At 43.2% G+C, this 18,336-nt stretch overlaps 1 protein-coding gene across 1 annotated transcript; it reads right to left on the bottom strand.

Annotated features, from left to right (window-relative positions):
- Positions 1 to 425: 425 nt before the first annotated feature.
- Positions 426 to 9,233, bottom strand: LOC130358842 (N6-adenosine-methyltransferase TMT1A-like). The gene is made up of 2 exons (XM_056562709.1): positions 8,230 to 9,233; positions 426 to 1,920 (listed from the first exon to the last, which is right to left on the bottom strand). Exons 1-2 carry the CDS (start codon positions 8,725 to 8,727, stop codon positions 1,684 to 1,686), a joined length of 735 nt encoding a protein of 244 aa, XP_056418684.1. The 5' UTR covers positions 8,728 to 9,233; the 3' UTR covers positions 426 to 1,683.
- Between the last annotated feature and the right edge of the window lie 9,103 nt (positions 9,234 to 18,336).

The raw sequence follows: 18,336 nt of genomic DNA, 5'->3' as shown, positions 1-18,336 counted from the left end.
TTTGCTCACGTACAGGAGCTTTGTACTCCAGGGCAAACCTTGAGTAGACTTGCAACTTTTTTTAAAGAGTTTTTTTTTGCCTACGTGCAACCATCGCACATCATAAATTCGTGACCATTGCAAAATGAAAACTGAAATTTGTTTATGTAAGGCTGCCTGCAAGTTTTTGCTTACCCACAAAAGTCGCAAAAAAAGTAAGTAAGCAAAAAAAAGGCTCTAAAAGGTAAATAAATCTTCCTCTATATCTGTAAAGTCATCAAGAAGACTGATCAAAAAAAAAGGTGGAGCACTATTTTGCAATTTTGGAGCACTGTGTCTTCTTACCACTGCAGAGTAAAGCCAACCAGGGGTTAAAAAAAAAAAAAAAGAAACAAGAACAGGGTTTCTTTTTCAAGTACATTTTCGACAACTAAAATAAATGCCAGAATAACCTCTTTATTGAAAAAATACATACAATTGTATAAAGATATTTAAAATTATATATAGTAAACATTTTATTGAATTGGTCAAAAATTCTAAAAGTATTTATTACATTAGGCTACTGCCATATAAAAAACTAATTATAACGTTTCTGGTGCCTGTATACCAAATGCAACAGGAAATCTACCAGGGAATATGGTAAACATATCCATGGAAGACCTGACAGAGAGCAATGAAGTGTAAGGCTATATTCACAAGGGCAATGTCCGCCCCGGAGAATTTCCATGTGATGGATGGGACTCTGCTGCTGCTGAATCACTGTGCGGAATTCGGCATAGAAATTCCATTGTGTGAACATACCCTCACCGTTTGGGTGGTTTACATTTACTTGACATCCATTATAGGTATATGTTACATCATTATTTGTAAACCAAAACCAGGAGTGGAACAAACACAGAAAAAAACTATAACAAGGGTGCATTTACACCACGTTTTTGCAATACAGTTCTCGTATCAGGTTTTTGATGAAAAACAGATTCCTCAAAACCGGACTAAACTGTATCAAAGCGTTTGTACAAATTTTACCCATATACAGTTAAAAACCGTATACGGTTTAAAAAATGATGTCCGGTTGCATCGGTTTTTTTAAGAAAAAAACGTATACATTTTTAACTTTTCACTCCATTATGAATAAAGTTTCACTTGTTTGATTGAAATTCCAAGAAAAAAAACCTGTGCAAAGTAAAAAACCGTATGATGAAAACCGGATGGAACCGTACGCACATACAGTTCTGTACAGTTCCCATTGACTCCTGTGTTTAAAAAAAGTATACGGTTCAATACAGTTCTTCACCGGGACCAAAAACAGTGGTAGGCTACGGGAACTGTATTGCAAAAATTTGGTGTGAATGCACCCTAATAATAATTATTATTAAAAAAAATTGTATCCAATGTTGAAGCTAAATAGTAACTGAAATACTTTCATTCAAATGTCAGAATTTGGGTCAGAATGGGTCAAAATAGTATAGTAAGAGAATAGTTATATCTATGCCTATTTTTTTACAAATCACCTTAACTGTCCTTCCTAAGCCGGTGATAGACTGAGTAGCAGTGTGATTTATTGAGCCCCGGCTCTAGGCCCAATCCATCACACTGGCGCTCAACCACTCTGGAGGAATGGACAGTGATATCAGGAGGGGGGATGTGGGTGAAGTCATGTTTCCTGATGATTTTAATTATAAATGCAAACACTTTTAATCACATTTATTTTAATGCATAACCATAAATATGGGGTCGAACTGGGCTCCATTTAAACGGTGCTAAGACATGTTTATATTTCACTTCAGAAAACTTTGATCTTTCCAGGTATTTCCAGGTTTCCTTTGTAAGTTTACATCCATCTCCTATATGTTTCCAAGTTGGATCCAAAATCATTTGGAAAAAGTATCTCCAAGAGGAAGGATCTGCAGCCACATGCTCCAAGAAATAATATGCCCCGCCCTGTAAAAGTCAGAAAAACAGTTTTGAAACATTTGCAAGATAAAGTGATATGCCATCAGAATTTTTGGTTCAGAGGCCTTACTGTCTGTGGACTTAAAGGGGTTATTCAGGAATAGGAAAACATAGCTAATTTCTTTCAAAAACAGCATGTCTGTTTAGCTCTGTTTTTCTATTCCTGGATAACCCCTTTAAAAGGTGTACTCCACTCCCTTACCTTATATACCCTATCCATAAGATAGGGTATAAGTGTCTGATAGCAGGGGGTCTGTATGGTGCCCCAGCTCTCCTTATGCATGGTGTGGGGCCAACCCCCTCCCCCATGCATCTCTATAGGAGAGCCGGAGATACATGAGTACAGCGTTCCCAGCAGTCAGGCCCTTCACTATATGAAAGAGAGAGACAGAGAGAGACAGAGACAGACAGAGACAGAGACAGATAGATGATGAGAGACAGAAAACCCTGCCTGTGACTGTTACGAATAATGGCTGTGGTTTTTTAACTCATTTTCATGGGTGGCTTTTTAACTCATTGCACCGAATTTACAAGAAGGCGCAAGTCGGGATATAAATTTGCGACAATTTTAAAAAATGAAGCTCTGAAAACATACATACTGCCGCCAAGGAAAGGAATGTGTGAAAATGAAAAAGCCCAACCAAAGGCACAAAAAAGGCACTGAGCCAGATTTTGGCACCACATTAACCCCAGAAAACAATGGTAAAGTGCTTCATAAATAACCCCCATGGGTTTTAAAGTACACCTGCAAGGTGCTTCATGCTGCTTGAGCTGCAGGAACCATGAAACAGGAACACGTCTCTTCATTACAGTGAGCTGTGGTTTACTCAAACACTAGAGTAGTGCTAAATGCACCTAAAAGGGGAGGCAGTGTATAACGTTAGGGGTCAGGTTTAGCACTAGGTGGGCAAGAGCAACACTTTTACTAGAAGCATGATGAGCTGAATGGCTTTCTCATCAAATGCTTCTGCCTGCAAGTGATATTATTTTCAACCAGAGCAGGGATATGATGTGTGCACGCATGCGTAGTAACACTCCCAAAATTCCATCCTCCCTCCCACACATCAGCCACCCCACCCATTGAAACATAAATTAGCTGCATCCATTAAAATCAGTGTGGTTTTCAATCAGGGTGCCTACAGCTGTTGCATTAGTTGCAGATTGATCTCTCCCACCAACTGATCCCTCCACCCATTGAAGCAGACAGGCTTCCTGTCATCAGCTGACTAGTGAGTCAGGTCTTGGCCACATTGCAAGCTGGGAAAAATCCGAGACAAAAGTCATTTTGTATGATGGTAAAAATAAATATTGGAGTGAAAAATCACAGAAGAATTGTGAGAAAACTGTCACACACAGGCACAGACACTATTATGAAGTACACTAACTTTACAGTACAGTACAGTAGCTTCATATAAAGTATACTATCTAGGACAGAGGTCAAGAAAAATGTTAATGACTTTTGTTTATATAGGACATCTAGGTTGGAAGACACTGAGCACATTTACAGGCTAAAGGAATGTGTAGTCAGTCTTGAAACAATGTCAATCGTTAACTAAAGCTTGCCAAAGACAGGAAAATTCTTTCACAATATGTCCAGAGTTCTGATACTATTTACTGCCAGTGAGACTGATCTACACTGCTCAAAAAAAGAAGGGACTAAGATAACACATCCTAGATCTGAATGAATGAACTAATCGTATGAATACTTTCATCTTTACATAGTTGAATGTGCACAAAATGATCAATGGAAATCCAATTTATCAACCCATGGAGGTCTGGATATGGAGTCAAACTCAAAATCAAAGTGGAAAACCACACTACTGGCTGATCCAACTTTGATGTAATTTCCTTAAAACAAGTCAAAATGAGGCTCAGTAGTGTGTGTGGCCTCCACGTGCCCGTATGACCTCCCTACAATGCCTGGGCATGATCCTGATGAGGTGTTGGAAGGTCTCCTGAGGGATGTCCTCCCAGACCTGGACTAAAGCATCCACCAACTCCTGGACAGTCTGTGGTGCAATGTGGCGAAGGTGGATGGAGCGAGACATGATGTCCCAGATGTGCTCAATCGGATTCAGGTCTGGGGAACGGGCAGGTCAGTCCATAGCATCAATGCCTTCCTCTTGCAGGAACTGCTGACATACTCCAGCCACATGAGGTCTAGCATTGTCTTGCATTGGGAAGAACCCAGGGCCAACCGCACCAGCATATCGTCTCACAATGGGTCTGAGGATCTCATCTCGGTACCTAATGGCAGTCAGGCTACCTCTGGCAAGCACATGGAGGACTGTGCGGCCCCCCAAAGAAATGCCACCCCACACCATTACTGACAAACCACCAAACTGGTCATGCTGGAGGATGTTGCAGGCAGCAGAACGTTCTCCACGGCGTCTCCAGACTCTGTCACGTCTGTCACATGTGCTCATTGTGAACCTGCTTTCATCTGTGAAGAGCACAGGGCGCCAGTGGTGAATTTGGCAATCTTGGTGTTCTCTGTCAAATGCCAAACTTCCTGCATGGTGTTGGGCTGAAAGCACAGCCCCCACCTGTGGATGTTGGGCCCTCATACCGCCCTCATGGAGTCTGTTTCATACCGTTAGAGTGGACACATGCACATTTGTGGCTTGCTGGAGGTCATTTTCCAGGGCTCTGGCAGTGCTCCTCCTTGCACAAAGGCGGAGGTAGCGGTCCTGCTGCTGGGTTGTTGCCCTCCTATGGCCTCCTCCACATCTCCTGATGTACTTGCCTGTCTCCTGGCAGCGCCTCCATGCTCTGGACACTACGCTGACAGATACAGCAAACCTTCTTGCTACAGCTCGCATTGATGTGTCATCCTGGATAAGCTGCACTACCTGAGCCACTTGTGTGGGTTGCAGACTCTGTCTCATGCTATCACTAGAGTGAAAACACCACCAGCATTCAAAAGTGACCAAAACATCAGCCAGGAAGCATAGAAACTGAGAAGTGGTCTGTGGTCACCACCTGCAGAACCACTCCTTTATTTGGGGTGTCTTGTAATTGCCTATAATTTCCACCTGTTGTCTGTTCCATTTGCACAACAGTATGTGACATTGATTGTCAATCAGTGTTGCTTCCTGAGTAGACAGTGTGATTTCATAGAAGTGTGATTGACTTGTTTACATTATGTTGTTTACATTTATTTTTTTGAGCAGTGTATGTATTCCTGCACATGTAGCATTTATTAGTGTCAACTAACAACCGTTTAAAAGGGGTATTCCAGCATTTAGAAAATAAAAATAAATGATGGATGGCTGGGGCCATAGAAAAAATGAACCCCTGGTCCCCCTTTATGTGTCGCAGCAGTTCCCCTTTCATCTGATTCAGGTACTCCGAAGCAGGACCTGACTGCTCTGTCAACCACTGGTTACAGTATTTTCCTCCCTCAGTGAGTGATTGGTTGTCTCTCTTGGTGTCTGAAACAGGCAGTGTAGATTAGTATAGATTTAAAAAATAAAAAAATAAAAAATGTTATGACCCCAGCAATCTATACATTTTTTTATAACACCAGAATACTCCTTTATAAGGGAATCTGTCATTAGTATCAACCACACTAACTTGTGTAGAGGCTTATAGAGAGGGTGACACTGATGACAAGGATACTTACTGGTCCCGGCTCCGTGCTTCCGTTCTGCCACAATCCCAATTCTCCGGTACATGCAAATGACCTGCTTGGTGCACAGGGGTAATTCCCAAGCCCCTTGGGCACAGAGACGTCTGGCCTATATCTTCCTATTACCACCGCCTACCCTGTGCTAATCCTCCTCTGCTGCACAATGGAGCTCTTCTCTGCAGAGGCACAGCACAGTGGGGGAGGCATTAATCAGAAGATGCATGCCAGAAGTCACCGTGCACGAGGGGCTTGGTAATTCCCCTGTGCAACAAGCAGATCATTTGCATGCACCGAAGAACCAGGATTGTGGGGGAACAGTGCCACTGAGCGGGGAGCGGTAAATATCATTGTCATCGGTGTCACCCGCACTACAAGCCTCTACAACAGGTTAGTGCAGGTGATAGTGATGACAGATTCCCTTTAAGCAGGTTCTATACTTCAAACAGACATTGGATGAGGTAATCTGCAGGACTCCAGGGTCATCCATTTACCATGTATGGTTTATACACATGTTGGTAAAACCAGATTGAATTACATCCTGTGCAGAATCTTTACAATGTAACAGAAGACTCACAAATAAAAAACACCCGCCTTTAACCCGATAACGACCATGGACGTCTATACTCGTCCAATGGCCGTTACCGGGGTATGACGCGGGCTCCCGACTCGAGCCCGCGTCATACCGGCCAGCCCCCAGCTGATTCCTGTAGCTGGGGGCCGGCGTTAATAGCCGACATGCGGCGATCGCCGCGGCCGGCTATTAACCCTTTAGATCGCCGCTGTCAAAGTTGACAGCGGCGTCTAAAGGTGCCTGTATACAGTCCCTGGTGGTCCAGTGGGGTGGATCGCTCCCCCGCAGCGCGATCGCGGGGGAGCGATCCACTACTGAGGTAGCCTGAGGGCTTACCTCTCCTCCTGTGTCGGCTCCGGCTCTCTGAATGATAAAGCCTGGCAGGACCAGGCTTTAGCAATCGAGCGCAGAGCACACAGATGAATGGGATTGTATGCAATCCCATTCATCTGTATGAGGAATCAAATGATTCCTCCTAAAAGTCCCCTAAGGGGACTAAAAGTGTAAAAAAAAAAGTTTAAAAAAAGTTTAAAAACACACACATTAACCCCTTCTTTATTAAAAGTTTAAATCACCCCCCTTTTCCCAAATTCCATATTAAAAATGTGTAACCATAATAAAAATAAACATATGTGGTATTGCCGCGTGCGTAAATGTCTGAACTATAAAAATATATCATTAATTAAACTACACGGTCAATGGCGTACACGCAAAAAAATTCCAAAGTCCAAAATTTTTGGTCACTTTTCATACCATAAAAAAAGGAATAAAAAGCGATCAAGAAGTCCAATCAAAATAAAAATGGTACCGATTAAAACTTCAGATCATGGCGCAAAAAATTAGCCCTCAAACCAACCTGTATGTGGAAAAATAAAAAAGTTATAGGGGTCAGAAAAGGACAATTTTAAATGTATAAATTTTCCTGCATGTAGTTATGATTTTTTCCAGAAGTACGACGAAATCAAACCTATATAAGTAGGGGATCATTTTAATCGTATGGACCTACAGAATAAAGATAAAGTGTAATTTTTACCAAAAAATGTACTGCCTAGAAACAGAAGCCCCCAAAATTTACAAAATGGTGTTTTTTCTACAATTTTGTCGCACAATTATTTTTTTTTCCGTTTCGCCATAAATGTTTGTGTAAAATGACTGATGTCATTCTACGTCATTCTATGTCAGAAGTAGAATTGGTGGCGCAAAAAATAAGCCCTCATATGGATTTTTAGGTGCAAAATTGAAAGGGTTAGGATTTTTAAAAGGTGAGGAGGAAAAAACGAAAGTGTAAAAACAGAAAAATGCTTGGTCCTTAAGGGGTTAAACAAACAGCAATAATCAAGGGCTTTCTCATTTAGGGTACGCACGCACGCAAGCACACACACACACACAGCCAGAAGTTAATGGAAAAACTACCATAGAAAGCTGTGTGTGAGATGTCGTTTAGGCTCTGTTACAGCTATCCAGAATTAAAAAGTATTACCACCCAAAATAAAACTGTCCATACATTAGTCCATGTTCACACATGCATTAGTTTATTTTTGGTCAGGTTTCTGTTTATCAGTTAAAATAGCATAAAATGCTGAACTTTTCTATTAAAGAAGTTATGTTATATATAAAATGGATGATTGTGTATCTGTTATATCTTGAATGTATTTTGTAAAAATGAAAGATATAATGCCAATGTGAACAGAGCCCTAATAAATTAGAAGGATTCTCGGGGTTCTTTGTTTAACGTTTTTAAAGCCCAGTGTGATGTTTTACTGATTTAGGAAAGCCGAGTGACATAATGGCCACAATTCTCTTCCCGTACCTATTTCATAGAGTTGTCACCCTGCTTTCACAGACTTCAGAATAGCAAAAAAGCTTAGACATGCAGCAATATATCCCCTACTTCCATATTTGCGGACTTAGTTGTTACCTAGCTTGTTTGGGAGCAAAAAAGAAGACATGGCAATTATTTTTTTGTAAAAATTTTAACCCTAATTCTAAGCCTAACTTTGTGCTCATTCTACCCGTGGTGTGCGATTCAAATATAATATACATCAATTAATCAAATATTTGATGGTGTATTTGTTAATGCGAAGCATAGACTCACAGGCCTCAGGACTCTGTGTATTTCTGCCAGGATACCATCAATATTATCCACAGAGCAAAGTACCAATGTACAGACCACCACATCCATGGAACCACTGGCTACTTGTGGCATATTCTCTCCTGGAGCGACAAGGAAATCCTGGAAATGTACGTGATCATTCTCAGCCAGGCTTTTGCTTAAATATGTCTTGAAGTTGGGGTTAGGATCCACACACAACACTTTGCATCCTGAAGGATAAAATGGGAAGTTTGCGCCTGTACCACAGCCAAGGTCCAGGACTTTAAGCTCACCGGAGGGGCCTTTGAAATCACTCAGGCTGCTGAATAGTTCTTTCTTGTGTTTTCCCATATGTTTGTTGATGTTCTTGGTTATTCGCTCCATAAGATAAGGCAGTAACTTCTTAGCTATAGGATCCCAGAGTCCTAACAGAGCCAGAATGTGCATTGGCAGTGCGATGATAGCAACACATATCTGGAAGAATACAATGTGTGGAGCCATGATCAGTCACGACAGCTTGGATTGAAAGTAGCTTCTCAAGCTGTTATGAGACGTGCACAACAGTGAGCGGAGGGTGTGACTAGTGAAGGGGCAGGATGCTGCTGCTAGGCCAAGGAGCAAAACCATTGGGCCACATAGAGATACAGTCACCAGTATCATTCCTAGTTCGTTTTCAAAACATTATTTAGTCATTACTGATGATTCAAAGAGTTCAAAGAGTAACAATCAACGTGTATTTATTCAGAGTATTCCAGGGTTGACTCTGTTTAATCTGATACATTTATACTGAACAAGTATATTACACCAGTGTATAATAGTGAAATATTGTCATTAAAGCAAATGCTGTAAAATATTCAGTACAAACGTCGTAACTCCCAAATAAGATTGTGAGCTCACTGTCTTATTCACATGAAAGGATCCAGTTGCATTTCCCTGCATTTCCAGATGGCTGGGAGTAGAGATGAGCGAACTTACAGTAAATTCGATTCGTCGCGAACTTCTCGGCTGTTGATGACTTATCTTGCATAAATTAGTTCAGCTTTGAGGTGCTCCCGTGGGCTGGAAAAGGTGGATACAGTCCTATGAGACTCTTTCCTAGGACTGTATCCACCTTTTCCAGCCCACCGGAGCACCTGAAAGCTGAACTAATCTATGCAGGATAAGTCATCAACTGCCGAGCCGAGAAGTTCGTGACGAATCGAATTTACTGTAAGTTCGCTCATCTCTAGCTGGGAGCACTGCTGTGGGAGGAAAATGAAGGGCCTTTTACATGGGACAATTATTGTTCAAACAGGCCAACAATTGCCCCATATTAAAGGCACAGCGACCAGCCAACAGGTAGCGCTTGTTCATCAGCTGATTGGTGGGATCACACGGGTTTAATGATCATTGTTAGTCAGCAACACATCATCTATGTGAATGGGAACCTGCTATCCACAATGATTGAAGTATACAGCTACAGTAGTCCCTCAAGTTACAATATTAATTGGTTACAGGACGACCATTGTATGTTGAAACCATTGTATGTTGAGGCCATAACTCTATGGAAACCTGGTAATTGGTTCTGAAGACACCAAAATGTCATCCAAAAATAGGAAAAAAGTGAGGATTAAAGAAAAATAAGTAGATAACTAATCTAGATAAAGCAAGTCCTTACATATAAAAGTAAGAAAGATCTGCTGGGAGCTGTAAATCACTGTCTATTTCAGTGTTTCCCAACCAGGGTGCCTCCAGTTGTTTCAAAACTACAACTCCCAGCATGCCCGGACAGCCGAAGGCTGTCCGGGCATGCTGGGAGTTGTAGTTTTGCAACAGTTGGAGGCAACCTCTTTGTGAAATACTGGTCTATGTAGAGGACAGAAGCTTCTTCAGAGTCCTGTACAGAACACACAGTGTAGTTTTGCAACAGCTGGAGGCACCCTCTTTGGGAAACACTGGCCTATGTAGAGAACAGAAGCTTCTTCAGGGTCCTGTACAGTACACACAGTGTCCTAAAATAAAAGAAAAGGAAAATGGAGCCTCCCTCACCTGATGTCCAAAGGAGCAGCTAACCCTGGCAGAGGTAAAGACTACAGAACATGTAGTACCTTCCTGTGCTGTAGGGGGCACTACCAGACACCAGTCAGTGCATGCACTTTAGGAATACAGGGGTTTTACCAGTGAAATGTCCATTCTGATTGGTCGGTTCTTCCAGCCATTGACACGTTTCGCAGATTCCATAGCATTGTATGTTGAGTCTGGTTGTTCATCAGCTGATTGGTGGGATCACACGGGTTTAATGATCATTGTTAGTCAGCAACACATCATCTATGTGAATGGGAACCTGCTATCCACAATGATGGAAGTATACAGCTACAGTAGTCCCTCAAGTTACAATATTAATTGGTTCCAGGACGACCATTGAATGTTGAAACCATTGTATGTTGAGGCCATAACTCTATGGAAACCTAGTAATTGGTTCTGAAGACACCAAAATGTCATCCAAAAATAGGAAAAAGTGAGGATTAAAGAAAAATAAGTAGATAACTGATATAGATAAAGCAAATCCTTACACATAAAAGTAAGAAAGATCTGTTTGGTGCTGTAAATCACTGTCTATGTCAGTGTTTCCCAAACAGGGTGCCTCCAGTTGTTGCAAAACTACAACTCCCAGCATGCCCGGACAGCCTTCGGCTGTCCGGGCATGCTGGGAGTTGTAGTTTTGCAACAGCTGGAGGCACCCTCTTTGGGAAACACTGGTCTATGTAGAGGACAGAAGCTTCTTCAGGGTCGTGTACAGTACACACAGTGTCCTAAAAAAATAAAAATAAAAATAAAGGAAAATGGAGCCTCCCTCACCTGATGTCCAAAGGAGCAGCTAACCCTGGCAGAGGTAAAGAGTACAGAACATGTAATACCTTTCTGTGCTGTAGGGGGCGCTACCAGACACCAGTCAGTGCATACACTTTAGGAATACAGGGGTTTTACCAGTGAAATGTCCATTCTAATTGGTCGGTTCTTCCAGCCATTGACACGTTTCGCAGATTCCATAGCATTGTATGTTGAGTCTGGTTTCAAGTTACAATGGTCCAGACAAGACGATTGTATGTTGAAACTATTGTATGTTGAGGCCATTGTAAGTTGAGGGATCACTGTACATGGACAATCACAGTTGCATAGTGTGGGTTGCCAGTCCCCTGGACAAGGCAAGTATTCTACCACTCTAAGCTAGCCTAGTAATTGTAAGATGAGCGGTAATGAATACAGTGTATACATAAGAGATTTATCAAGGGATTTAGAGGTTTTTTTTTTTGCTTACAATAGTTGCACAAAAAGACGCTTGTGCGCATATGCACTTTTGTGGGTAAGCAAAAAATACCAGTCAGCCCTACCTAAGCAATTTTCAGTTTTCACTTTGCAGTGGTCAGGAATTTATCAAGTGCAAAAGTCGTACGTAAGAAAAAAAAAAAGTCGCAAGTGTTAGCCAGGTCAGACCTAGCTTACAAACTTGCTTTTGACAGCATTTTCAAAAAAAATCACACAGATTGTACGACTTTTTGTGCAGCTCTGCTCCCCGGCCACCGACCGCCACTCACCCGCTACCTTACAGTGAGGACATGCTGGGAGTTATAGTTACAACAGTTAGCGGCCAGGTGATAGATGCGGTCGGTGGTCGGGGACTGGAACTGGCCGGCAGGAATATGAAATTACAGCACTGTAATTTCTTATTTCCCGGGCAGACCTGTGATTGGTCCAGACCTCCTGGCTAATCACAGCTGACAGAGGGAAATATGAAGTTACAGTGCCGTAACTTTATTTTCCCTCCTGGGAAGCCAGGGAGCAGAGGACAATGCGGCCGCTTCCCTCACTTCCTTGTCACCTGCCCACACTGCAGGACTACAACTCCCAGCATGTCCTTATTGTAAGGGAGTATTGGGAGTTGTAGTCCTGCGGGGCGGGCGGGAGATGTGCGGGCGGGTGACAAGTTTGTCGCCCGCACATCTCCCGCCCCGTGCCACAGGACTACAACTTCCAGCATGCCATTACAGTAAGGACATGCTGGGAATTTTAGTCCTGCGGCGGGGGCAGTTGACAAGCTTGTCACCTGCCCCTGCTGCACGACTACAACTCCCAGCATGCCCTTGCAGTAAGGACATGCTGGGAGTTGTAGTCCTGTGGCAGGGGCAGGTGACAAGCTTGCCACCTGCCCACGCCGCACAACTACAAATCCCAGCATGTCCTTACTGTAAGGGCATGCTAAGAGTTGTAGTTGTACGGCGGTGCAGGTGACAAGCTTTCACCCGCCCACACATCTCCTGCCTGAGCCGCACGACTACAACTTCCAGCATGTCCTTACTGCAAGGCAGTGGCGTTGCTAGGGTTGGTGTCACCCGGTGCGGTAGAAAATGGTGTCACCCCCATACCTACCCCCTCCCCCCAGTAAGTTTTTAGCCTGTTGTGACAGACACCACTGTTGTAGCGCATTGTGATAAATTCCAGTATAATAATCAGATATACCAGTTGCCACAGAATAGGAAAGTGTTAAAGAAGTTTTCACCATTGAAATATACAGCTCCCAGAATTACTTAAAGGGGTACTCCACTGGAAAACATTTACTTTTATATCAACTGGTGCCAGAAAGTTAAACAGATTTTTAAATTACTTCTATTTAAAATCTCAATACTTACAGTACTTATAAGCTGGTGTATGCTCCACAGGAAGTTGTGTAGTTCTTTCCAGTCTGACCACAGTGCTATTTGCTGACACCTCTGTCCATGTCAGGAACTGTCCAGAGCAGGATAGGTTTGCTATGGGGATTTGCTCCTACTATGGACAGTTCTTGACATGGACAGAGGTGTCCGCACAGAGCACTGTGGTCAGACAGAAAGGAAATTAAAAAAGAAAATAACTTCCTGTGAATCGCTTATACAGTAGCTAATAAGTACTGGAAGGATTAAGATTTTTATATAGAAGTAATTTACAAATCTGTTTAACTTTGTAGCACCAGCTGATTAAAATTTTTTTTTTCCAGTAGAGTACCCCTTTGAGCAGTGGTGAGGTTATGCTGGGAGTTGTAGTTTCACTGACCTAACTGTAGAACTGACAAGTGACTACAGCTCTGATAGGACATAGAGAGGAGAATGTACAATGATATCAGTGACGTCTTCTCTATAGTCTTCACTTATCTAATTCAGATGGTACATACCGCCAGGACTTGATCCAGCTAAAACTTCTCTCTGCAGAATGTGACGCCCAGACGTCTCCTCACTATGTCAACGCATTCTCATCCTCTATATGAAAACAAGTATTATTATAAACCTGCCAGACACTGTATCCTCTAAATATAATACTACTATACACTATACTCTTTGATTATAAACCTTCCATACACCATACCCACTGAATATAATACTACCACACACTGTACATTCTGAATATAATACCAACACATACTGTACACTCTGAATATAAATCTGCCACATACTGTACCCCTGAATATACCGCCACACACTATACCCTCTGAATATAATACTACCACACACTGTAAATTCTGAATATAATACCAACACATACTGTACACTCTGAATATAAATCTGCCACATACTGTACCCCTGAATATAATACCGCCACACACTATACCCTCTGAATATAATACTACCACAAACTGCGCCCTCTGAATATAATACTACCACAAACTGCACCCTCTGAAAATAAATCTGCCACATACTGTACCCTCTGAATATAAATCTGCCACATACTGTACACCTGAATATAATACCGCCACATACTGTACCCTCGGAATATAATACTACCACCCACTGCACCCTCTGAATATAATACTTAGAGATGAGCAAACTACAGTAAATTCAACTCGTCACAAACTTCTCTGCTCGGCAGTTGATGCCTTATCCTGCGTAAATTAGTTCAGCTTTCAGGTGCTCCCGTGGGCTGGAAAAGGTGGATACAGACCTAGGAGACTCTTTCCTAGGACTGTATCCACCTTTTTCAGCCCACCAGAGTACCTGAAGGCTGAACTAATTTAAACAGGATAAGCCATCAACTGCCGAGCCGAGAAGTTCGTGACGAATCGAATTTACTGTAAGTTCGCTCATCTCTAATAATACTACCACAAACTGCGCCCTCTGAATATAATACTACCACAAACTGCGCCCTCTGAATATAATACTACCACAAACTGCGCCCTCTGAATATAACGTTGCCATACACTGCCCCCTCTGAATATAATACTACCACCCACTGCGCCCTCTGAATATAACGTTGCCATACAGTGCACCGTCTGAATATAATACCACAACCAAAGTAACACCCCTCAACATCCGTTAGCTGATGCTATTACCACGGGAGGGGGGTATTGGTGGTGTTGCTAGTGGATGATGGGGGTGCTACTACTGGGGGGGTGTTGCTGGAGGATGATGAGGGTGCTACTGGCCATCCCCCCTGGCAGTATCACCCCCATCATCCATCGGCAGGATCATCCTCCTGGCAGGAGCACCTCCATCATCCACCATCAGGATATGTTGATGGAGGTGCTGCTGGTGGATGATGAGGGTGCTACTGCCAGGGGGGGGAGCATTAGGTAGGCAGCAGTGCCCCCACATTAGGTAGGTCGCAGTTTCCCCACATTAGGTAGCATCTATTCCCCACATTAGGCAGCATAGATTCCCCACATTTGGTACCAGTTCCCCCACATTAGGTAGGTACCAGTTACCCCACATTAGGTAGCAATTTCCCCACATTAGGTAGCAATTTCCCCACATTAGGTAGCAATTTCCCCACATTAGGTAGCACAGATTCCCCACATTCGGTAGCATAGATTCCCCACATAAGGTAGCATAGACTTCCCACATTTGGTAGCACAGATTCCCCACATTAGGTAGCATAGACTCCCCACATTAGGCCGCAGGTTCCCTTGCAGGTTCCCCACAATGGGTCAAAGTCTCCCCACAATAGATCACTGGTTATACCCCCCCCCCCTCCCCCCCCACACACACACACACAATAAAAAAAACACATACAACACAGAGAGACAAACACACACACACACACAGTCAGAGAGACACACACTCACAGGCACAAACACAGAGTCACACACACACTCAGAGAGTCACACATACACACACAGTCACATACACACAGTCACACACAAGCATAGATAGAGACAGACAGACAGACAGAGAGACAGACATACACACTCACCCATCCAGCGCAGCGCTCCTTCTCACCGGGCGCCGTGCGAGTGACGTAACTCACGTCCTCCTGCGCGGCCATGCGGTGTGACGTCAGGCCGGCGCAGACGTGGGAGCGGAGGCCGGGCACAGTGCTGGTGAAGGTGAGGGGTGTGATGACGGTCGGGCGCACAGTGAAGGTGAAAGAGGGGGTTTGCTGACGGACGGGCGCACCACACACACAGCGCGGGGGGGGGTTTCCTGACGGATGGGAGGCCGGTCGGACACAGATGGGGGGGGGGGTGCTGCGGAGCGTCTTGGTGTCACCCCATTAGGTTGGTGTCACCCGGTGCGGGCCGCACCCCCCCGCACCCGGGTCGCAACGCCACTGCTGCAAGGGCATGCTGGGAGTTGTAGTCGTATGGCACGGGCGGCAGAAGATGTGCGAGCGGGTGACACTAAATGTACTAACCTATTTTCTGTGTCTTTTTTCTTCTCACTTCAGATCCGTATGTCCTGTGGAATATTACAGTGACCAGCGGATTCGATGGACTACTAGAATGACCAGCGTTTTTTTTTTGTTTAATGTTAATAAAATGGTTAGCAAGGGCTTGTGGGGGAGTGTTTTTAAAATAAAAAATGTTTTTTTAAACGTGTTGTGTTTTTTTAAAATTTACTTTACATTCTTAGTAGTGGAAGCTGTCTTATAGGCAGAGTCAATTACTAAGCCGGGCTTAGCGTTAGCCCCAAAAATAGCTATCGCTAACCCCAATTATTACCCCGGTACCCACTGCCACAGGGGTGCCGGGAAGAGCTGGTACCAACAGGCCCATTGAGGACCATTGTTACTGGCATTCCCCAGCCTAAATGATGTCAGCCTGTTACTGCCTACACCCAGGAGCGCCATTTTTGACACTCCGGGCCTGTTGGTTCCGGCTCTTCCTGGCACCTCTGTAGCGGTGAGTACCGGGGTATAATTGGGGGTTAGCGCTAGCTGTTTTTGGGGCTAACGCTAAGCCCAGAATTAGTAATGGTCTATAAGATGGTTTCCACTACTAAGCCTGTAAAGTAAATTAAAAAAAAACACAACACATTTATAAAACTTTTATTTTAAAAAACACTCCCCCACAAGCCCTTGTTAACCATTTTATTAATATTAAAGGAGTAGTCCGATGCGCACTTTTCTCATTTTATCCCGTCCGGGCTGCAAAATAAAAGAAAACAAACTTTCTCTTACCTGCCAACGAGCCCCCGGAGCTCCGGTACACTCCGGTACAGGTGTTCGATTCCCGGGCCGTATTCTTCTTACTTCCTGTTAGCCCAGCACGTCACACGGAGCTTCAGATTATCACCAGCCGAGGCGGGACATCGCTGCGGTCGGTGATAGGCTGAAGCTCCGTGTAACGTGCCGGGCTAACAGGAAGTAAGAAGAATACAGCCCGGGGACCGAACACCTGTACCGGAGTGTACCGGAGCTCCGGGGGCTCGTTGGCAGGTAAGAGAAAGTTTGTTTTATTTTATTTTGCAGCCCGGACGGGATAAAATGAGAAAAGTGCGCGCCGGACTACTCCTTTAAACAAAAAAACAAAAAAAAACGTAGTCCACCGAATCTGAAGTAGTCCACAGGATACACAGATCTGAAATGAGAATTAAAAAAACAAACAAACAAAAAATGGGTTAGTACATTTAAGGGGAAAAAGTTGACACATAAATATATATATATACACACACACATATATATATATATCGCACATTTTTTCATTTTTTTTCCCCACAACTGTGTGTTCCAAAGTCAGTTATTGATTTTTGCTTATGTGAACTAAATTTATCAACCCCCTGTGATAGTATGACAAATATGTCACACATAAGCAAAAACCAAAGCAAAAAAATTAAATAAAAAAAGACTACAGATCTCGCTTACCAAAGCAACAATGAGAAATGTCCTTCATAGTGCTCACCACAGTAAGTGAACATGCCACAATAATGTTACTAAATGAAAGTCACTTTGCAGAGATCAACACTGCTTATATAGTGGTAGATACCAGCTCTACACAGACTCTGTAGACCACATAATTGATTACAGTGCAGTTATATCCAATGGCTACAGATAATGTCTTCAAATATTCTCCATCCATCCTAGACCGTCATGTGATGACATCTTCCAGTCACAACGGGGGAGATTTATCAAAACTTGTGCATAGGAAAAGTTGACTAGTTGCCCATAGCAACCAATAAGATTGCTTAATTCATTTTAGCAGGGGCCGTATCAAAAATATAAGAAGTGATCTGATTGGTTGCTATGGGCAACTCAGCAACTTTTCCTCTGCACAGGTTTTGATAAATTTCCCCTAACTTGTCTTTGTAGAATCTGCCAGACGAACATCTCAGATGCTTCATTTTGCATTATCTATAGTACACCAAATGATAATAATGCTCCACACAGTAATATGCCCCTTTTTGTGCCCTCACACAGCAGTTAGCCCCCCCCCCCTGTTCCCCTCAGTGTAGTTACCCCTTATCCCTACGTAATAGAAAGGCCCCCTTCAGGGCTTCCACTCTGTAGCTGTTTCAATGCCCACTTTTGCACCTTCACTCTTTAGGTCTCCCTCGGTGTAGTTATGGCCACAGATCTTGGCACATCAGAGGGCAGGACTTGTGGCCATAATATGGATGTAAAGATATGGCAGTTTTTGCTTGTCTGTAACTGGCTTTAATAGGGTTGGACAATTCATTGAATATATATATATATATATATATATATATATATATATAAAACTCAATAATGTGTGTATGTGTGTGTATGTTCCAGCATCATATCAAAATGGCTAAATATATTAACTTGAAACTTGGCACACATTACTTATATGTCAACAACAAACATAGGATAGGTAATTTAACCCTTACTCACCCCCATTTGCCAGGGTTGGGGTTTTTGTTTAAAGTC

Source organism: Hyla sarda, chromosome 2 (genome assembly GCF_029499605.1).
Source record: "Hyla sarda isolate aHylSar1 chromosome 2, aHylSar1.hap1, whole genome shotgun sequence".
Lineage (NCBI taxonomy): Eukaryota > Metazoa > Chordata > Amphibia > Anura > Hylidae > Hyla > Hyla sarda.
This window is presented reverse-complemented; position numbering and strand designations above follow the sequence as displayed.

Excerpts from the sequence above, each read along its gene's own strand:
- LOC130358842 (XM_056562709.1), bottom strand. The coding sequence starts at position 8,727 with ATGGCTCCACACATTGTATTCTTCCAGATATGTGTTGCTATCATCGCA. Across the intron at positions 1,921-8,229 it reads TACACAGAGTCCTGAGGCCT|GGCGGGGCATATTATTTCTT; the intron begins GTGAGTCTATGC and ends TGACTTTTACAG.